The sequence below is a fragment of the Prionailurus viverrinus genome, chromosome A1 (assembly GCF_022837055.1).
Source record: "Prionailurus viverrinus isolate Anna chromosome A1, UM_Priviv_1.0, whole genome shotgun sequence".
Taxonomy (NCBI): Eukaryota; Metazoa; Chordata; class Mammalia; order Carnivora; family Felidae; genus Prionailurus; species Prionailurus viverrinus.
The window spans coordinates 109,099,751-109,123,602 of NC_062561.1; the positions used below are offsets into that span (position 1 = coordinate 109,099,751).

At 35.8% G+C, this 23,852-nt stretch overlaps 1 protein-coding gene across 7 annotated transcripts in view; it reads right to left on the reverse strand.

Annotated features, from left to right (window-relative positions):
• The window catches only part of RAPGEF6 (Rap guanine nucleotide exchange factor 6), a 192,166-nt gene that overhangs the window by 140,395 nt on the left and 27,919 nt on the right, over positions 1–23,852 (reverse strand). For 5 of the 7 annotated variants that reach the window (XM_047873242.1, XM_047873234.1, XM_047873224.1 and 2 more), the window contains one exon: positions 3,968–4,037. In XM_047873242.1, coding sequence (XP_047729198.1) covers positions 3,968–4,037 — 70 coding nt within the window. Of the gene's footprint in view, positions 1–3,967; positions 4,038–4,599; positions 4,682–7,000; positions 7,024–23,852 lie in introns of those variants that run through there. The other 2 variants (XM_047873282.1, XM_047873248.1) reach the window with 2 other exon arrangements.

The following is a 23,852-nucleotide window of genomic DNA, read 5'->3' on the forward strand; positions in this document are numbered from 1 at the left end:
GTGGGAGAGATAACATGCTGAGAATTGGTGGGTTTTCTCCTTTTACTTACTATTACCTTTAAAATTTGTCATTCTCTGCTTCCAAGTTATGCCATGAGCATGGTATATGTGTACAATTCTTTCACTCTTCTTGTAGTTCTGCATTGTATTTGGAGGAAATGTTGGGAGACACTTTGTTAACTGGTTATCATTGTCTTCTGCTACCCAGAGGAGTGAGTTCTAAAACTTTTTAAAAAGGAACTAACAAATTCTAGAAAGCAATACAGGTTAAAAGTTAAATAATGTTGTCATGGGGAAGGTCTTTCTAATAATAAGCATGACCCTAACCAGAAAGTTCTAGGAGGAAAATACCTTTATAGATTAAAAAAAAAAACCTGATGTAAAATTCATTTTAACTTCAGTGAGAAAATGATATATTTACAACACTGTATAAGCAAAAGGGCTCATCCCTTAATAAAAAGCTCTTAATAAAAAAATTTTTTTAAATAAAAAGAAGAATCCAGGTAGGAAAATGGGCAAGACAGAATAACAGTAAGAAAAAAAAATGCCCATAAATAGGTATATGAAAGTACGCACAAGTAAGCTGCAAGAGGGAGATTTCCTTATAATATGTCAAATTAAGAAGACTAACTTAACAGGTGATCAGGAAGATGTTCATTACCAGGCATTCCCAATCACTAGAGGAGTTACTCAAATTTGTACAAATATACAGTCAAACCATTTGAAAGAACTTATCAAAATAAGAAACATTTACTTCTATCATATTTGCAATTCTACCTTTAAGGAATGCTAAATAATTTCATCTAAAAAAATACAGAATACCAAAGATTTATACTGGTACAAAATATTTAATACATTTTTATATATCAAAAGATATAATATTGGGGCACCAGGCTGGCTCAGTCAGTAGAGCATGCAACTTGATCTTGGGGTCGTGAGTTCAAGCCCCATGTTGAGCGTGGTGCATACTTATAAAAAAAGATGTTGTCATGGTGATAAACCAAAAAAAAAAAAAAATCAAGATTCATAGGACATTTTGATAAAATCCTTCAGAAATATCAGAAATAAAAATCTTAAAACTATTTTGTATTATCTTCTCCTATAACTTATAAAGCATTTTTTTTTTTATGCTGCTCATCAATGAAATGAGGTTTCGGAATTTAAAAATTACCAACCAACCAACAATCAATCAATAAATATTTGATGTGATTTTTTGGTAATTTTTAAGATATTATATACACACAATTTTTTTTCTGAAACATCTTAGTATAAATTGACCCCAAAATATGTCAATATATATTTCCTAAGAGCAAAGATTTTATATCACACAACCCAAGTATATTTCTCAAAATCAGCAAATTCAGTATTATCTAATCCACAAGTCCATATTCAATTTTCATCAATTGTGCCAAATGCATTTATAGTCACATTGCCCCTCTGTGTCCAAGATTTAATACAAGATCAAGCATTGTGTTTAGTAATGTGTCTTTTTTTGGTCTTTAATCTAGAATAATCCCTCAGTCTTTCTCTGTGTTTTTTGACACTGGAATGTTTAGAGTATAGGCCAGTCAATTGGTAGAATGTCTTCAATTTGTTTTGTCTGGTATTTTCTAATGACTACATTCAGGCATGCATTTCTGGCAGGAAATGCTCACAAATGTGATATTTTGTCCTTCTCAGTTCATCATATCAGGACGAGTATGTTATCAGCTTGTGCCCAGACTGATGGTGGTAGCAATGATATTCATTATAGGGGTATCCTCCATGTTACCCCATTAGAGATTTGGTAATTTTTCCCTTCATAAATGATTTGTGGAGAGATATGTTCAGATTATGTAAGTATTCTGCTTTCTCAAACATTAGCCCCCAAGTCTTAGCATTCATTAGTGATTTTCTAAAATCATTTTTTCTGTATTTATTAGTTCACATTACATTATCAGGAAGAATATCTCCCTCATTCATTCATCCATATGTGGAGAACTTATAAATTCTTATGTTATATACAGGGGTATGATTAATTAATATGAATTTTTATGCAGATTCTCAAATTGTCCCAGATTTGGCAAACAGGAGTCCTTTTAATCTGGTTCCTCTGTCTTTTGCCAGGTTCCTATAATTCTCTGAGTATTTCCTTGCTTTTAGGATGGATGATTAAAATATTTTATACTTTGATATAGAGGTAAGTTATAAGGATTATACATTTGTAAAATCTCAACAACTTGTACACTTAAAATAGATGTATTTGTGCACATCACTCTAGCTAGCAGCACTGTGCACTGTCTCCAATGTTATGAGCAAGCAATTCTTAAACCACTCTGTGTAAATAAATATAATGATAATAGAAATCAAGTTTCTCACTGGTAGAAAAAGGAGGTACAAAAAAGCCAAGAGGAAAGGCCAGAATAAACTCTAGGTATCAAACACATATAGAAAGAAAGATATATGTACACATAAGTGTGTAGGTATACATACACTCACAGATATATTTTCTAACTCTGTTTATTGAGAGGCCCTATAAGCAAAGAGGTGCTTGGAGCAATGAAAACAACTGGCAGCCACAACATGGCTTTAAATACTGTCCTCCAGTAAAAGCAAGCAGGTGTCCTTAGAGAAAAGGCTAACTTCACATATGGGAAGAAAAAAGCTTTCCCTTTGACTTAAGGGAAAAATTAATTTAATAATATATGAGTGATTAATTTCTACGTTATTAGCTTAACATAGTGAACTAAATACTTAAAAATGGTTAAGATCGTAAATTTTATGTTGAGTATTTTACCACAATAGAACCAAACAACAACCACAAAAAAATGCACATGAGAACACTGCAGTAAAAAGCACAATTCTTTCCTGATAAAGTAAAAGAAATACAAAATAGATCAAATGACAAATCAGTGAGAAAACCAGTACTTCTTGAGCTAGTTTTCTTGCCATGTCCCTCAATACATTTATTTAAAAGGGAGAGTTCTGAGGCCTTACTAGATACACTATATATACCAACGCTTAAACATAATACATAGTCCAAGCCTTGAGCAAACTTCAATGGACTTAACATTCACTGAATACTTACTATGCAAGCAGCACTCTGCAATCCTAACAAAGACACAAACTAATTAAGACCTAATTTTTGTCTTTTAGGAGTTAAAATATGAAATTAGGACAGTCAGTGCATGATAATGTAGGTGATCGAGTTTGTAGAAGAGAAAACAGAAACTATTTGAAGATGTGCATGACAACAGCACCATGAAATGGTAAAATGGTTTAGTTTTGATGCCTGACAATAAAATCCTTCATTAAGAATGCAATCTCACTTCTCAATAGTTTAAAATCAAATTAGATGACAGGATCATCTACATGAGATGCTAGGAGGACAATGAGTCGATCGAGGTCATCCCAGAACAGGTTAAAACAAAGCTGTGTTTTTGGTTCTTTTAATGCTTAGAAAACAAAATAAAGTTAGATTTTCTAACTTTACATCAACTACCTAGATTTCTTAGGAAAAAGGATTATTCCTTAAATATACTCTAAGCAAAAATATTAAGATCTAAACCACTTACTTGGTTATAATTTTGTGTCTCTTTGTCTCTCTTTCCCTCAAGTCCAGCACACAGAGTGATGGATGTTAAAAGATTATTAATTAAATTGAATAGGAAAAGAGAAAAACTCGAAAAATCAGGGTGCCTTCATTTAAAATTTCTGGTAAAACTAGTAGAAGAAATCACCAAATTTGTAAATGTTGTATGTAACTGTAACTGTATCATTTTCCAAATTTTCTCAAGGATCAGGAAAAACTTAAAGTAGATAAAAACATATCAAATTTGGTATATAGGTCTGATGCTACTTAATATTTTAAATGTCACAGTAATGGAACCTCCTTCACTATTTAAAAGCTTACATTTAAAGTTGAAACTCAAGTATATAAAACAAAAAACAAAGAAAAAAACAATTCAGCATTCTTTAGAGTTCTTACCACAATCATTTCTGAAGGCTCTAATACAAGACAATCACATCCTCTTTTTCCTCCAAACTGCTTACCAAAACTATAAAAAAAAAACAAAAAACAATTTCTTTAGCAAAGATTACAGATAAAATATATCATATAGGAAAAAAACCCCCAAAATCCTAGATGTTAACCAAGAAATTGTAACCCTATCACATATGTGAATAAGATTTTCTTAAAAACAAAATCACCTTTCTTCTTGTTTACAGATATAAGTGATCTCAACAAAATTCTCTGTAAAAATTCTTTTAAAGTATCTGCCTTCAACTCGTCTCTAAAGCTAATCACAAAAGATACTTGCCTAATCTCAACTTTTGATTTTGGTATAATGTTGAATTAAAGTAAAAACACCTAATAAAAAATGAAGCCACCACTATAGAGTACTTTCATGAAAATAAATTATTATAATATTTTGGGAGCAGTAATAAACAAAAGATACAAAGAACTTAGAAAATATAGCCACATTTAAATACACAAATAAATGTAGTAAGATAAAGAGGTGATTTATTTTTCAAAAACAGTGTTGGGAGTCCATGGCTAGTTCTTTCATAAAAACTAAACTGATTTAGTTTTCAAAGAAAATATATTTCTACATTCTTTACCTGGGAGAAAGATTTCTCAGCAAATCAAAAAAGCGAGCACTCATAAAGGAAAAACAATGTTTCCGTTTGAAAAGAGAAACTGATAACTTTAAAAAGTGGGGAGGAGGGAAGAGAATAAAATACTTGTTAATTATGTAAGAGACACAGTATTAACATACCTAATATGCAAACCACACTTAAAATTATAAAAGCAATCTAAAATATTACATCAATGAAAATTAAGTACCACGGCCAATTATAAAATATCTAAAATATTGCTCCAAAGTAACCAAATTAAAAAGTAACTCCACTAATCATGCAAAATAGAAAATATCAAAAAGTAAACTTAATAAAGAAATACAGAAGTCCTTTATAAAACATTATGCAATTTTATAGACTGGAAACACAGATTGAATAAAGAAAGTGACCTATCATGTACTTTTATGAAAAATTCAATATTATAAAATTTTTAATTCTCCACATAAAGTTATATACAAATAATGGTTCATAACAAAATCCTAAGGTGCCTCCTTAGTGCACAGTAGGCATCACGTCAATCTTGCAACAAAATCTTAATATCTAATTACTTCTAAACATAAAACTCACTTTTTTTTCTTAAGCAGAACAGTCTATTTTTTGTTTTTTTCCCCAAAACATCACCTAATCATCTTATGCATAAAATAATTAGAAGTAAATTTGTCAAAGTTTGCTTTTACTGAAGATAGAGAAACAGGGACTAGATTTATTCTCCCACCTGAAAAAAAAAAAAACTAAAACATCAGACAAAATATATAAAACATCAGTTTCAAGACACTGGAAAACAGAAAGAACAGGGCTGTGATCCCTAGAAGTGAAAATAAAAAAAAACTTCATTTACGTATGAGCACTAGATCAGAATTAGGAAATTTCCTTCTCTATGTCTAGTATGCTCAAAATTTTTATCATGAGGGGGAGCCTGAGTGGCTCAGTCGGCTGAGTGTCCGACTCTTGATTTTTGGCTCAGGTCACAAGCCCTGCATCGGACTCTGAGCTGATAGTGCAGAGCCTGCTTAGGATTCTCTCTCTCTCACTATGCCCCTCACCCGCTGGTACTCTCTTTCTCTCTCCAAATAAATCAATAAACTTAAAAAAAATTATCATGAACAGGTTTTTTTTCAAATTTTTTTTGTTTACTAAAAGGATATGGCTTTTGTCCTTTATTTTACTAACAGAGTATATTGTATTAATTGATTTATGGATAGTAAACCCTCTTGCATTCCCAAAATAAATCCACTTACTCAGTTTTTAATACTTTATTAATATATTCCTGGATTTGGTTTGCTGTTATCTTGTTAATGATTTCTGCATGTATGTCCATGAGAGATAACAATGTATAGTTACTTGTGATGTCTTTGGTGTGTCAGGATAATATTGGACTCATAAAATAGGTTGTTTAAGTGCTCCCTCTTCCCCTATTTTCCAAAAGAGTTTGCATAGGATAATTAACAGTGCTTTCTTAAATACCTGAAAACATTTAGCACTAAAGCTCTTTGGGCCTAGGCTTTTCTATGTGGGCATAAGTGTAATGATCAATTTCTTTACTTTTTATAAGTATAATCAAAGTTTCTCTTACACTCTATTTATGGCAATATATGTCTTTGTAAGATTTGCCCAATTTGTTATAAAGTGGCTCATAAAATTTTCTAATATTTTAATTTCTGTAGGACAATAATGTCTCTTCTTTCAAGCCTCATTTTGGTAATTTGTGTTTGAATGGTCAGTCTATCCCAAAGTTTATCAACTTTGTTGACCTTTTCAGTTCATTGATTTTCTCTATTGTTTTTATGGTTTTTATTCCAGTGATTGCTACTCAAGCTTTACCTCTTTTTCAAATTTACTTTGCTATTCTTATTCTTAAGATGGAAACTTAACATGACTGAATTGAGACCATTTTTCTTTTCTCATGAAGGTGCTCCAAACTGAGTGCTGTGAATTTCCCTCCAGGAGGCTTTAAGTGAAACTCAGTATTTGACATGTGTTCGTTTTCATTCATTTCAAAACATTTTCTAATTTCCAATGTCAACTATTCTTTGACCTATGGGTCATTTATAAATATGTTGTTTAAATTCCCACATTTCTTTCTGGAATTGATTTATAATTTAATTCGAGGGGCACCTGGGTGGCTCAGTCGGTTAAGTGTTCGACTTCAGCTCAGGTCACGATCTCGCGGTCCGTGAGTTCGAGCCCCGCGTCAGGCTCTGGGCTGATGGCTCAGAGCCTGGAGCCTGCTTCCGATTCTGTGTCTCCCTCTCTCTCTGCCCCTCCCCCATTCATGCTCTGTCTCTCTCTGTCCCCAAAATAAATAAACATTAAAAAAAATTTTTTTTAATTCGAACATACTCAGAAAACAAACCCTGAATTATTTCACCCTTTTAAAACTTACTGAGATTTGTTTGATAGCCTAGAATATGCTCTATCCTGGAGAATGATCTAGAAGTCTGGAAAAAAAAAACAAAACAAAAAACCAATGTATCAAAGTGGTAATTGTACCTCTCAAGCTAAATAGCTTTTCTAATTTTTCAATCTAGTGGTTCTACTGATTATAGACAGAGTTCTGAATCTCCAGCTGTAAGAGTTGAATTTCTAATGATCTTTTCAATTCTGTCAGTTTTTACTTCTTTTATTTTAGGGCTCCCATCAGAAAATATATAGATGGTAAAAACCGTTTTATGTTCCTAATATACTCATCCTTTTAGCACTATGAAAATTTGCTCTTAGTCTCTAGTAATATTTTGGATTTTATAATTGATTTTGATTGATATTGATATGACCCCTCCAGTTCTCTTATGAATATAATTTGCCTACTATATTCTTTTCCATCCTTTTACTACAAATGTATTTGTGCTTTGAACCTAAAGCATATAACTGTATCTTGGATTACCAAAGAATCTGTTAATCTGTCCTTTAAGTGGAGTGCCTAGACCACAAGTATGAAATTACTGACATGGTTTTTCTACTTATTTTGTAAATGCCTCATCTTTTTTGTGCCTCTGCTTCTACATTATTGCCATCATTTCTATTAAACAAGTGTTTTCAGTGTACCATTTTAATTCCTGTGATGATTTTTAAATGCTTTTTTGTTGTTAAATTTTTTTTTTTTTAATTTTTCAAATGTCTATTTATTTTAGAGAGAGACAGAGCGCAAGCAGAGGAGGGGCAGAGAGAGAGGGAGACAGAATTGGAAGCAGGCTCCAGGCTCTGAAGTGTCAGCACAGAGCTTGACGTGGGGCTCGAACCCATGAACCATAAGATCATGACCTGAAATGAAGTCGGCCACTCAACCAACCCAGGTGCCCCTGCTGTTGTTAAATTCTTAATAGTCAATCTAGGGATTACATTACGCATCGTCAACAAGGCAAAGCTGTCCATTCTCACCACTTCCAATCAACAATGTACTGGAGATTAAAGCCAGGGTAGTAACACAAGGAAAAAAATTAAAGGCATAAACAATGGGTACAAAGAAATAAATGTCTTTACCAGAGACAACTCATTCTGAGTGCAGCAAAACTCTAAGGACCTATAAACTTTCTTAGAAAACTTAGAGTGTATCAAGATCACAGGATATAACATCCACATATAAAAACGAATTAGCAATGTTTTTATATACTAGCAATGAATAAAATAAACACGAAATGAAGAAAACAATGCCATCCAGAATAGGATCAAAAAGAAAAATACTTGTAAACAGTTTAACAAAAACATAAGACCTACACACTGAAAAATGTAAAATATAAGTGAGAGAAATGAAAGATGTAAATGTAAGTAGAAACAATCCATGTCCATGGAACGGATAATGCTATGTTGTTAAGATTACAAATGTCCCCCAAGTAATCTAAAGATTCAAAATATTTCCAGACTTCCAGTTTCTGTTCTGGCATATAAGAATCTTAGAAATTGCTATCTGTCCTAATAACAAGTAAAAAAATGAACTAACTAGTAAGTCACCCACTTTTTCTTACCTCTGTAATAGAATTGAGATAACTGAGCAAACTGTTGCCCCCAAATTGAAGGGAACAGACAAGTATAGATAATTACAACCCAGAATAGCAATTTCTGCAGGCACTAGCACCAGGATAAGAAAAACCAAACTATAATTGATGAACTGCTGGAAGCTCAGTGTGGACAACTCTGAGAGTTAAAAACTTCAGAGACACAGTCAACTGAAGGGGCCTCGACACTTTGGAGTTTTACCTCACTGATCTCTACCAGGATCTCAGAATATGTAAGAGAGACCCTTGTACTTCTGGCGGGGGCGGGGGCAGAGGACCATTTTGAAACATCCTACAGTATTCTTGACTTCTTTTCAAGGTCTGCCCATCAGAGCCTAAGTGACCTTTAGAAAGGAAAATACTCAACCTTCCATAAGGAGAAAGGGAATGCCCAACTCCAGCCCACTCTAGCGATCATGACCCACTTCAAGGGGATGGTGGGCAGGGGGTAGAAACTGAGAAATACAAGGCAAGTTGAAAATACAGAGGTAATGGCTCACCAAAAGACTGAGATCTAATCACAGGACTATGAAATGCTTCCCCTCCTCTCACACCTTACCTGTATATTACGAAAAGCCCCCTCCTCTCACACCTTACCAGTATATTACTAAAGGCCTATTTATAGCAATTCCTTTTACCCAGTACATCATGTCTGGCTTACCCAGTACATCTACATCATGAGAAGGCAATACTAGAAGACAAAAGACACAGACGAAAAAGACAGATCAAGCATCAGAACCAGACTATGACATGGCTAGGATGTATAGTAAAAATTATACACCACAACCAAGGAGGATTTAACTAAAGTATACAAGGACAGGGGTGCCTGGGTGGCTCAGTCGGTTAAGCGTCCGACTTGGGCTCAGGTCATGATCTCACAGTCCGTGAGTTCGAGCCCCGCGTCAGTCTCTGTGCTGACAGCTCAGAGCCTGGAGCCTGTTTCAGTCTGTGTCTCCCTCTCTCTCTGCCCCTCCCCCGTTCATGCTCTGTCTCTCCCTGTCTCAAAAATAAATAAAAATGTTAAAAAATTAAAAAAAAAATAAAGTATACAAGGATAGTTCAATATTCAAAAATCAATTAATGTAATCCATCACATCGACAGGCTAAAGAAAAACTACAGAATTATATCAATAGATGCAAAAAAAAATTTGACAAAATCCAAAACCCATTCGAGATAAAAACCCAGTAAACCAGAAGTACACGGGAACCCCCTCAACTTGTTAAAGACTATTTAAAAAAACTAATAGGTAATAACCACTAAGATCAGAAACTAAGCAAGGATGTCCCCCTCAACCACTGCTTTTCAAGTTCATAGTGGAAGACCTAGCTAACACACTAAGAAAAGGAAACAGAAAGTGTAAGATTGAGAAGGAAAAGATAAAACCGTCCTGTTCAGATAACATGTTTATCTATGTAGAAAATCTGGAGTAAGGGGGGAAACACCAAAAACACTTCTGGAAAAAGCGATTACAACAAGGTCACAGGGTACAAGTTTAATATACAAAAGCCAATTACTTTCTTATACACTTTGAATGAAGTGGAATTTGATATTAAAAATACAATGCCATTTCCATTAGCTGCCCTCCAAAAAATGAAATTCTATGGTAAAAATCTACCAGAATAATGTATGAGACCTAGATGATGAAAATTACAAAACTCTGATCAATGATATTGAAGAACTAAATAGGGCGCCTGGGTGGCTCATCAGTTTACTGCTCGACTCTTGACTTCGGCTCAAATCATGATCTCATGATTCATGAGTTCGAGCTCTACATTGGGCTCTGCACTGAAAGCATGGAGCCTGCTTGGGATTCTTTCTCTCTCTCACTCTCTGCCCCTCCCGTTTGTACTCTCTCTCAAAATAAATAAATAAACATTAATTTTAAAAAGTATATGGGGGGCGCCTGGGTGGCGCAGTCGGTTAAGCGTCCGACTTCAGCCAGGTCACGATCTCGCGGTCCGTGAGTTCGAGCCCCGCGTCGGGCTCTGGGCTGATGGCTCAGAGCCTGGAGCCTGTTTCCGATTCTGTGTCTCCCTCTCTCTCTCTGCCCCTCCCCCGTTCATGCTCTGTCTCTCTCTGTCCCAAAAATAAATAAACGTTGAAAAAAAAAAAATTTAAAAAAAAAAAAAAAAAAAGTATATGGGGCGCCTGGGTGGCGCAGTCGGTTAAGCGTCCGACTTCAGCCAGGTCACAATCTCGCGGTCCGGGAGTTCGAGCCCCGCGTCAGGCTCTGGGCTGATGGCTCGGAGCCTGGAGCCTGTTTCCGATTCTGTGTCTCCCTGTCTCTCTGCCCTTCCCCCGTTCATGCTCTGTCTCTCTCTGTCCCAAAAATAAATAAACGTTGAAAAAAAAAATTAAAAAAAAAAAAGTATAAAAAATAACTAAATAAATGAAGAGTGATTCCATGTTCATGGATAGGAAGACTCATTGTCAGAATGTCATTACTTCCCATCTTGAATTATATATTCAGTACAATTCCAATTAAAATCTCATCATGTTATTTGCAAATACTGTACTGAAAAACCAATTCTAAAGAATACATGGACAAGCAAAAGACCTAGAATAGCAAATGCAATACTGAAGAAGAAGAACTAAGTCAGAAGAGTGACACTAACTCACTAACTGACTTTAAAATGTATCGTAAAGGTACAGGAAACAAGACACTGTGGTACTGGTTAAAAAATAAAGGTATCAACAAAACAGAACAGAGAGCCCAGAATTAGATTTCCATGAATATGCTCAACTGATTTTGACAAAAGAGCAAAAGCAATACAAGTGGAGCAAAGACAGTCTCTTCAACAAACTGTGCTGAAAACACGTCAAAAAAATGAATCTAGACACACATCTTACTCCCCCTCTACACTGAAATTAAGTCAAAATGGATCACAGATCTAGATGTAAAACATAAAACTCCTATAAAACATAGGAAAAAGCTAAATGATTCTAGGTATGGCAGTGACCGTTTAGTTCCAACATCAAAGGAATGATGCATGAAACTAATAAATGATACGCTCAACTTCATTAAGATTAAAACCTACTCTACAAAAGACAAAGTCAAGAGAATGAGAAAACAAGGCCCAGATTGGGAAAAATATTCGCAAAATCTCCATCTGAGTAAGGCTTGTTATCCAAAATACAAAGACACAAAGAACTCTAAAGTGAACAAGAATAGAACTAAAAATACTTTTACCATATGACCCAGTAATCACATTCTATGGAATTTACCCAAAGGAGCTGAAAACTCATGTCCACACAAAAAGATGCACATGGATGTTTACATCAGCTGTTCAAGAATCAACTTTAAATTCTTACAATTGATATTAAGACAAACAATACAACTGAAAATAGAGAAAAGGGGTGAACGATTTTCAACAAAGTAGAAATGCCTACTAAGCACAAGAAAAGATCCACAAAAGCACTGGTCACTACTGAAATGCAAATTAAAATCACATGGAGATGTCATTAAGTATACACTGAAACAGTAACAATCAAAGACTGCCAATACCAGGTGATGGAGAGGATATGGATAAACTAGATCTATTGTATGTTGCTGGTCAGAATGTGAAACAGTACAGTCATCTTTTAAACAATTTGGTGCTTTCCAAAAGTTAAATATATGCTTGTCATACAACAGAACAATCTACACAATAAATGAAAACACATGGCCCATATAAAGACTTGTAAGCAAATCTTGGTAACAGCATTATTTGTAAAAACTCCAAAACTTAAATAATAAAAAATTTTTAATTTTTAAAAATTTCTATCTTCTGGTAAATGGCTAGACAAAATGGGGTATCTTTCTAGATTGAAGTAGGATTCAGTAATTTAAAAAAATACATGTGTTACAAGTGATACGTGCTCGATATGGGAGAATCTCAAAAACATGCTGACAGAAGCCAAAAACAAAAGACTACTTCTAAATATCTACAGAAAGTATCTAATGACAGAAAGGAGATCAGATTAACCGCAAAAGAGCATGAGGGAACTTTTTCAGGCAATGCAAGTCAACTGTAAATGTCATGTACCAATGTACACATTTACCATAAATTATTCAACTGTGAACTTAAGATAGATGAATTTTATGGTATGCAAATTATGCTCCAATAAAGCTATTTCAAGAAAACGGTCTTAAAAAACAGAAATAAATTTTTACAAATTTGGAGTATGCCAAGATTAATTAGAACACATAAGTATTACAATAAAAGGGGAAAAAAATCATCCTTGAGGCTTTGTAACAATTAAAGAAGTTGCCACTGAAAACTGCAAAGGCATGAAATAGTCGAAGAAAAATATATTCAACAGATATATCTGTTAATTTTTATCCATGATAAGTAACTCATATAACTCAAAAATAAAAAGACAACCTCTAAAGAACTGAACCAACTTTTCACAAAAGAAGGTATGTGAATGGTTAATAACTACATGCAAAAATGCTAGTAGTTATCACAGAAATGCATATTAATACCACACAATCCATTACATACATAGCACAAGAGCAAAAATTAAAGACTAACCATATCAAGCACTGAAAAAGATAAGTAATGGGAACTCAAACTGGTGGTGGCAATATAAATGGTACAACAGTCAACAAAACATTTGGCAGTTCTTTTAACAAGTTAAACATGCCTACCATACAACTTAGCCACTGAAGTCTAGGTATTTACTCCAAGAAAAAAACACATGTTCATAAAAAGACTTGTTCAGAAATGTTCATAGGTGCTTTATTCATTATAGCAAAAAACTGCAAACAACCTTAATGTCTTTCAACAGTAGAATGTATAAACACATAGTGGTACATCCATACAATGGGATACTAATGAACAATTTTATAAAATGAATGATCAATATACAGAGTAACATGAAGGAATCTCCAAAACATTATGCTAAGTGAAATATTTTAAATAAAAAATGCTAGACAACTTATTGTTCCATTTATAAAAAATAGTGGTAAATGTGGGGTGTCTGGGTGGCTCAGATGGTTAAGTGTCTGACTTTAGCTCAGGTCATTATCTCACAGTTTGTGACTCTGAGTCCTGAACTGGGCAGAAGGGACCCTGCTTCAGATCCTCTGTCCCCCTCTCTGTCCCTGCCCTACTCATTTGTGGACATAAAGACTCTCTGTCTCTCAAAAATATAAATAAACATTTAAAAAAATAGTGGTAAATGTAATCTATTTACTAGAAAGCAGAACAGTGGTTGCCTGATGATGAGGGTACAATACAGTATAGATTATAAACTGACAACCAGACAAATGGCATCTACAAAAAATTTATATCTAGGAATACACTTGGTGAAAAATTGAATGCTTCTACCTTCTCATCCCTAATTCCCCTTCAATACAGAACAAGTAAATAGTGTCTGTTCTCAGCACATCTATTTTCTATTTAATTTTTTAATGTTTATTTGTTTTTGAGAGAGAGAGAACATGAGCAACGGAGGAGCAGAGAAAGAGAGAAACAACTTGAAGCAGGTTCCAGGCTCTGAGCTGTCAGCACAGAGCCCAATACAAGGCTCGAACTCACGAACTGCGAAATCATGACCTGAGCTGAAGTTGGACGCTTAACCGACTGAGTCACCCGGGCGCCCCTATTCTCAGCCCATCTCTTCAACACTGTACTGTAATTTCTTCCCAGGGCAATATGACAGGAAAATGGGGAGAAGGCACATTTAAATTAGGGGGAAAAAAAAGAAACTGTCAATTCACACATCAGTAGACAAGAGATCAGAAAAATCCTAAAGAATCTGTAAGACAGCTATTAGAATAAAGTGAAATTTAGCAAGGCTACAAGATATAGAATCACACATACAACACCTCAACAGTGAAAATTACAAAACACTGCTGAGAGAAAACTACAAAACACTGTTGAAAAAAAATTAAAGACCTAAACAAAAAGAGTGATGCACCTTGTTACTGGTTTAAAAGATAAACTGTTAAGATGTCAATACTACCCTGGGTGCCTGGATGGCTTAGTCAGTTGAGCATCCAGCTTCGGCTCGGGTCATGACTTTGCAGCTTGTGGGTTTGAGCCCCATGTCAGGCTCTGTGCTGACAGCTCAGAGCCTGGAGCCTGGTTCAGATTCTGTGTCTCCCTCTCTCCCTGCCCCTCCCCTGCTAGCGCTCTGTCTCCTCTCTCTCTCTCAAAAATAAATAAACATTAAAAAATTAAAAAAAAAAAAAAAAAGATGTCAATACTACCCCAAATGGTCTAACAGATTCAGTGCAGGTGCAATCAAACTCCCAGGCTTTGAGCAGCAGGCAAAGAATATAAGATTAGAAAGGAAAAACAGTAGGAAAGTTCTCTTTACAGAGAGGGGGTACTTGAAAGTAAATGCCCCAGGTTTTTCTTTTTTTTTTGATTAATAAACTTATTTTGAAATTCATGTGCAACTGCAAAGAACCTATAATGACCCAAACAATTTGGCAGAGTTGGGAGGACCCATACATTTTGTGATTTAAAGCTAAAGTCAGCAAGACAATGTAGCAATGGTACCACACACACACACACACACACACACACACACACACACACACACAAAATCAATCAATCAATGAAACAAAGTAAACAACTGGGAAACAGATCCACATGGTCAATTAAATTTCAACCAAGATGCAAAGGTAATTCAGAGAAAGGACAGTTTTGTCAACAAACGGTGCTAGAGCAATTGAGTATGTATAGGTATGAAATGAGATCCACATATCATACACTATGTAAAAAACTAGACACAAATAGATCACAGACAAATCTATCATAGCATAATCTGAAACTAAAGAACTTAACAGAAAAAATTATTTAAAAATTATGTGTAATCAAAGATTTTCTACGTACAACATAACTATAATCCATTAAAGAAAAAAACCTGATAAATTGAGTTTTATCAAAATTAAGTTCTTCTGCCCTCTGAAAAGCAATCCACAGAGTGAAGAAAATATGTGTGTGGCACATATCTGTTAAAGGACTTGTGAAAAGCGTAAGGAACTTCTATAACTAAAAAATAAGAAATTGTACAACTCTACCTGCCCCTCCCAAATGGGCAAACGATTCAAAAAGACACTTCACAAAAGATATATAACTGACAAGTAAGTACATGAAAAGATGCTCACAATCATTAGTCTTTAGGGAAATGTAAATTTAAACTACCCTCAGATACTATCACATACCCCCGAAGACATGTAACTTAAAAAGATTGACCTTAACAAGTGTTCGTGAGGAGGTGATACAGGCATTCTCATATATTGCTGGTGGCAATGTAAAGTGGCACAACTTTAGAAGAATATGGCATTTTAAGAGGTTAAGTATCCCTCTACCCCATAATCTAGCCGTTCCAAAATATATACTTATATGCCCAAATAAATGAAAGTATGTGTACACATGACGGGTTATAATCCATTCTCTTCCCATGTATTTACTCAAAAGATAAGACATCGTTTGTTCACATAAAGACTTGTACACAAATGTTGATAGCACCACAAGTCAAAATAATCAAAAAGAGAAAACCACCCAAATGTCTACCAGTAGCTGAAATGCAAAGAGTGGTCCATACAAGAGAATACTGCAATAAAAAGGAATACAGATGAACACTAAGGGCACTATGCTGAATGAAATAAACCATACAGAGCACAGAAAGACAAATACTATATGGTGTCACATGGAGAGTTCCAAAAGTTTTTTTTTAAACCTGATTTCAAATAAAGACTAAAATGGTGGTTGCCAGGTACTCAGGGGAGAAGGAATTACAGTGATGAAGGTCAAAGCGAACAAATGTGCAGATACAACAGGAGTGACTTCTGGTGATCAAATGTATAGTATAGTGACTTAAAGAAAAAAGAAATGAAATATTGAAATAGTGATACATATCACAACATGGATAAATCTCAAAGTAATTTTAGTGTGAAAAGCTAGAGTATATATTTTATGTTTCATTTCATATAAAATTTTAGAAAATGTAATCTAGAGTGACCAAAAAAATAATAATAGCAATTAATAATCCCTGGGGACCAAGGGAACAAGGACGGATGAAAGAAAAAGTTTACAAAGGGACATGAGCAATCTGGGGTGGGGCGAGGGGGGGAGTGATGGATATGTTCATTAGCTTTATTACAGCACTGGTTTTACAGGTGTATGCATACACCAAAACTTATCAAACTATTTTAAACATGCACAGTTTAGTCTACAATTATACCTTAATAAAGTTGTTTAAAAAATTAAGAAAATAAAAACGCAAGTGACCAAATGAGATAAAATGTGTGCAAAACTTGTCACCTTGCAGCATGAATGTATTAAAGATTCCTACAAAATAATAAAGACAGGGGCGCCTGGGTGGCGCAGTCGGTTAAGCGTCTGACTTCAGCCAGGTCACGATCTCGCGGTCCATGAGTTCGAGCCCCGCATCGGGCTCTGGGCTGATGGCTCGGAGCCTGGAGCCTGTTTCCGATTCTGTGTCTCCCTCTCTCTCTCTGCCCCTCCCCCGTTCATGCTCTGTCTCTCTCTGTCCCAAAACTAAATAAAAAACGTTGAAAATAAATAAATAATAAAGACAAACAGCTCAGCTTTGAAACGGGGAAAAAAAAAAATTTAATAGGAAGTTCACAAAAGAATATAGAAGAAGCCACAACCAGTAAGCACAAGAAAAAGTGCTCAGTATCACCAAGCAGGAAAATTAAAATTAAAACCACTTCACAGTGACTAGAATAGCTAAACTATAAGACTGACAATCACGTTTGTGACTATGTAGAAAGAGAAACAGAACTCTTATACACTGCCAGTGGGATTTTAAAATGGTACAACTGCTATGGAATGGAGTTTAGCAGTTTCTCATAAATAATTTCTCTATTAAACTTCAAGACACATTATAAAGCTAGAGTAATTACAACAGTGTGGTATTCAAGCAGGTATGAACAAAATCGAATGGAAGAGATTAGAAGCCCAGAAACAGGCACATCTGTGGATATGATTATTTAAAAAAAAAAAAAATGTGGCATTCAACAAGAATGGGGAAAGGATACATAGGAATCCATATGGAAAACCATGCAACATTATCATACTCAAAAATCCACTCTAAGCAGGGGACCTCGGTGGCTTAGTCAGTTAAGCACCCGACTCTTGATTTTGTTTCAGGTTATGATCTCACGGTTCCTGGGATCAAGCCAGCAACGGGCTCTGCACTGACAGTGTGGAGACTGCTTGGGATTCTCTCCCCCTCTCTCTGCCCCTTCTCTGGCCATGCTCTCTCAAAATAAATAAATAAACATTAAAAAAAAATCCATTTTAAGTAGATTATAGATGTAAATGTAGAAGGAAAACAAGAAAGTGCTAGAAAATAATAAAGGAAACTATCTTCATGACTGCAGGTACCATAAATATTTCTTAAGCAAAGAAGACAAAAAGAAAAAGACTGAATTGCTCTGTATTAGAGTTAAGAACTTTCATTCATCCAAAGACACTGCTAAGAGAATGAACAATACAAGACACAAGGAAAATATTTTCCAACAAAAATAACCAAGCAAAGATGCTTATTCAGGATATATAGAGAACTTCTACATCTCAGGAACAAAAAGACAATGCATTACAAAAATGGGCAATGGATTTGAAGATGCGCTTGAAAAACAAAAAGATTATTCAAATAAAAATGTACTCATTAGCAATCAGTAACATGCAAATCAAAACTATAATGAAGTATATAAATTCAACAGAGTAACTGAAATGTATCAGGATAAAAAATAAATAAAAAGCTCGACAATACCAAATGTTGGTGAGGATGTGGAACAACAGAAATTCTCACACAATGCTGGTGAGAGTGTGTAAATTAGTACATTCGCTTTGGAATATAACTTGTAATCAACAGTATGTATATGTTGTTCATATGAACATAGGCACATCCTGTGAGCCATCAATTCTCTGTGAGGTGTACCCTACATAAATTCATGCCCATGTGCATCTAATGTACAAGAATGTTCACAGCTGCTTTCCTAGTAACAGCCCTCAACTATAAAATGTAATGCTAATTAAGAAAAATGAATTAACTCTAACTACATAGATGCATCTCATAAACAACACTGGCTCAAAGAAGCCATACACAAAAGAATATTGTATGATTACATTAACACCAAGTTCAAAAGTAAACAAAAACCAAACTACGGTGTTTAGGTATATGTATTGTCAGGCTAAAACTCTACAGATACCTAAGACTAAATAAAACCTCAAAAAATAGTAACTTTGGGTGGTGGGGGGAGTAGCAAAGTTGATTTGAGGAAAGACTGCAGGCTGCTTCTAGGGTGCTGACAATGTTCAAATTCTTGTTCTGGGTAGTAAATAGGCAAATGTTCAAGAAATTACAGTAACTCCCTGATATGCACATTAGGTTCCTATTAGGCCAGAAATAGAAAGAAAAAAAAAAAAAAAAAAGAATTTCTTACATATGTATTTAAAAAAAAAAACCCACGAAGATTTTAATAAATGTAGTTAGTTATCTATGTAAATGGGTTAAATGGTGTGGAGGACACTTAAAGTGGGAATAATAATATTTAAAATACCTCTTGTTCTACTGTTTTCACTTTTGAATGGTACAAATTTACTTCAAAAAACTATCTTAAAAGTGTGTCTTTAAAAAAAGAACACTACTATTTACAATGCTATTTACAGGTGATAACTTTACCAACCCAAGACTAGCAGTGTGCCTGACACATGTAGGCACTAAGTATTTGCTATATGAATTAATGCCCTACTACTGGAGATATTCTCTGACTTCAATGTTGGTTCCCTTCTTTTAAGCCTAACTAATCCTGCTGATCTGTAGAATCCATTGCCACAACTGTTTCCCCAAGAAAGTTTTCTTTACAGGCCAAACAGACCCTTTTCAAACAAAAGAGTCATCCCAAACCAAAGTAAATCAGTATTTTGTCTTAAGGGTAGAGTCTTATAGAGAGATGACAATACTTATTTGCACCATAAATTAGTGTTTGAATGAATAAATACACGCATTAAATTTTATTTAAAAATCACAAATAAAGTCCTTGCTTTTTTTTTAAAATTTTTTTAATATTTATTTATATTTGAGAGAGGGAGAGACAGAGTGCACACGAGTGGGGGAGGGGCAGAGAGAGAGGGAGACACAGAAGCTGAAGCAGGCTCCAGGCTCTGAGCCTGATGCGGGGCTTGAACCTATGAACCATGAGATCATGACCTGAGCCAAAGTGGGACACCCAACCGACTAAGCCACTCAATTGCCCCAGTCCTGGCTTTCTTGAGCTTACAGATTTTACTGTAGCAACTACAAAGTGAACTCAATTCCAGAAAGAGACTAAATTCATTTCAGAAGACATTTACATTTCAGACTTAATTTTTTACTTATATACTTAGTTCATAGTAAATTGTAAAAAAATACTGATTTAAAATACATATAAAATTTCGAATGTCCTGCCCTCAGTGAAGTTTCTGAGAATTCCATAATTTGGGACACAAAATTTCCCCTCCAAGGTGAAACACAACTTGCTGTATCTCATGCCATCAACCAAACAAAAAAAAAAAGAGAGACAGAGAGACAGAGAGAGAGAGAGAAAAAAGGCACAATGTTTGGTTGGTTTTTTGATTCTAGAGGTAACATATACTGAGTGTGCTACTTTGACCCATTTTCAGCGTCACCCACAAGGCTGTAAGCAAATTCAAAACGGAGGATAAGCCACTGAACCATGGCAGTCTTTTTTTTTTTTTTTTAACGTTTATTTATTTATTTTTGGGACAGAGAGAGACAGAGCATGAACGGGGGAGGGGCAGAGAGAGAGAGGGAGACACAGAATCAGAAACAGGCTCCAGGCTCTGAGCCATCAGCCCAGAGCCCGACGCGGGGCTCAAACTCGCAGACCGCGAGATCGTGGCCTGGCTGAAGTCGGACGCTTAACCGACTGCGCCACCCAGGCGCCCCTGAACCATTGCAGTCTTATGAACCTGCACATCTAATGGTACGTATAGGGTCCACGGCAAACACAGATACTCTACAGAAACTCTCCCAAGCACTAATACGAGAATGATAGTGCAGATGTCTACAATTTCTGAAACACTTATGATCTCCTCTGCAAATAACTATTATCCTTTTGAGAAACAAGCTCTGGCTTGCTACTGGGCCTTAGCAGACGCTGAATTACTAACCACAGGACATCAGATGACAATGCTGCCTGAACGTCCTATAATGAACTGCATAGTTAGCCACAAGTGCCAGGCAGGGCAGTAGCCATCTATTATGGAAAATAAGAAACTGAATTTACCCAAGAGCTGGTAGGTAGATCAGACTCCAACATCAACTCCTACTGCAGTGCCTCCTCTACCTCAATCTATGCTTATGGCTACCTAGGGAATTCCTTATGACCAGCTGACGGAAGAAGAAAAACTGTGAGCCTGTTTTATCAATGGGTCTGCACCCAAAAGTGGACAGCCAAGAGGTCACTCAGACATAACCCCCAAGGAAGATGGTAAAGGAAAATTGACCCAGGGAATAGAATTACAAGCAATACATTTAGTTGTCCTTTTTTCTGGATTTAGAGATGGCCGGAATTATTGATGAAAAGAGATTCAAGGGAAGTTACTAATGGTATGGCTGAAAGGTTAGGGACCAGGAACGAATAGGATTGAAAGGAAGATTGGTAACAAAAAGTCTGGAAAGTGGTATGTAGAAGGACTTCTTTCAGAATGGGCATAGACTTTCAATATATCTGTATCTCATATGAATGCCTGAAAGGCATCCACCGTGAAGGAGGCTTTAATAATGAGGTGACTAAAATGCCACGCTCTGTGGAAGTCATCCAAACTCTTCCCTCAGCTACACCAGTGCTTGTTCAATGGGCCCATGAATAAAGTGGCCATGGTGGCAGAGATGGAGAATATGCAGGGCTTAACTGCTAATGCTACTGCTAGGAACCTAATCTGCCAACATGAGAGATTAACAGAAAGTCTCCTTATGGGGACCAGCCAGCCACCTAGGGCCAGATTATTTACAGTGAACTTTTCCTGTCATGGAAGAGGCAGGTATTTGTCCTCATTGGAATAAACACATATTCTGGAAATGATCTACCTTCCACATCCATAATGCTTCTGCCAGCACCACTATCCATGGGCTCACAAAATGCCTGCTCTACCATCCTGGCACTCTAGACAACACTATTTTTGATCAAGGCACTCATTTTGCAACAGCCTATGTACAGCAAGGGTTTCTGTCTCCCCCAATAACCAGAATACAAAGATCTGATATTCAAGGCACGGAAGTAAGAGCGGCTCTTCTCACTACTATACCTAGTAACTCATTCAGAATTTCTGCTGCCCATCCAAAAAACTTTGTTCTGGTTTTGAGTCCTAGTGCCCAAAAGAAGATTGCTTCTATGAGGAAACACAATGGTTCCACTGAATTAGATACTTTCACCTGGCCAATGAACCAACAGGCAGGGGAAGGGGTTACTCTAAAGGCCTGAGTAATTGATCACAATCACAAGCACAAACTGAGTTGCTGCACTAAATGGGGGGATTCCCTTAGGCTCCTTGTACTGCCATGTCCACTATTCAAAGTTTATGGAAAACTACCACCACCAACACAACAGAGCAGGACATTTAAGGACCCGTCAGAAATGAAGATTTTGTTAACATCATCAGGTAAAGGATGCAGAACGGATGAACGTCTGGCTTAGGGCAGAAATACTGAATGGGTAGCTAAAGAAGGAAGCCAGAGGTACCAATTACAGCCATGTGACCAATCACAGAAATAAGAAATATAGGATATTTTTTTCCTTTGTTTATTGCATTTATGTATTTATGTAAATGTTAACCATTTTCTTCTTCCCTCTGTTTCCCTTATTTATTTTAAGTATAGTTTGGTGGAAGCGAACTTTAGTCTTTGGTTAACAGAATTTTCAAAAGCACTGTGATGCACTATATAATTAATATAACCAGTAATGATTGTTAGGACTGTGCAATTCCTTATTTTAGGGACAAGGTAAGAAATTCTTCACTGGTACAAAAGACAGCTGTATCTTTTAAGGTGACAACAGAGTTGTTTTGTTGTTGGATGGGAGTTCAAATTTGTTTAGAAGCATCCATGTAGAAGCTAAGGAACTCAGAGTGGACTGTGCCAGTTATCCACTGCCTTTCAATTGGAAATACATTCATGCTGTTTCAAATCTACTTTCCAATAAAGGATCTAGATTCAGTTAATGCTATCCTTCTGCCAGCTGAAAATGCTAAAGCTTTGTCAGTAGAGGGTGCTAGCAGAAGAACAATGCAATAGAAAAATTGTCTTTCTCAAGGGGAAGGGAAGGGAGAAGTACACCAGTGTGTGTGTGCGTGTGTCAAGGCAAAGGAGGTCCTGTCCCCAGCCTCAGGGCCCAACCACACCCTAGCAGGGGGAGGGGAAGTTCTCTGGTCAGTCCTGGTCAGCAGTTCCCTTCCTGCCAGCCCTGACCCTATGACTGAGGACGAGGTCTGGCACAGGCAACCCAGTGAAGTTCTCCACTACCTACTGGGGCTACAACTAACATACTTCCAACAAAATCTGAAATCATGGGGAGAGGGCCCCCCTGCCAAATTTGTTCTTTACTTGGGTACTCTCCCTTAGCTCCTTTACCCTTCTTAGTGCCTAATCTCTTAAATTAAACTGTCCATGTTCGAAATACTGTGTGGTTTCTGTCTCCTGACTAATGCAGGGAATATCAAATATTTTTAATAGAATAAGCTATACTTTTATAAACTAAAATACTACTATCATTCTTCGTATACTAAGCAGTGTTCATATTCTGTTGGTATCATAATAACTATATCCCAATGTTACTATGCTATAATAATATTGAGAAGCCAAAAATTACTTAATACTTCATATATGCTAAGCATGTTCTAAATTTATCTGCACTGATTATTAAGTCTAACAACCACCCTACAATGACCTATTACAAATATGTGTCAGGGGCATCTGAGTGGCTCAGTAAGTTAAGCATCCAACTCTTCATTTAGGCTCAGGTCATGATTTCACAGTTCATGGGTTCAAACCCTACAATGGGCTCTGCACTGACAGTGTATAGCCTGCTTGGGATCCTCTCCTCCCCCACCTCTCAAAATAAATAAAGCTTTAAAAAAAAAACCTAAAAAAAAAAAAATATGTGTCAAATGAAAAATGTGCATCCCCTACTCAGAAATGTTTATTTTTTTAAATTTTATTTTTCTAAGTAATTTCTACACCTAATATGGGGCTCAAACTCATGACCCTGAGATCAA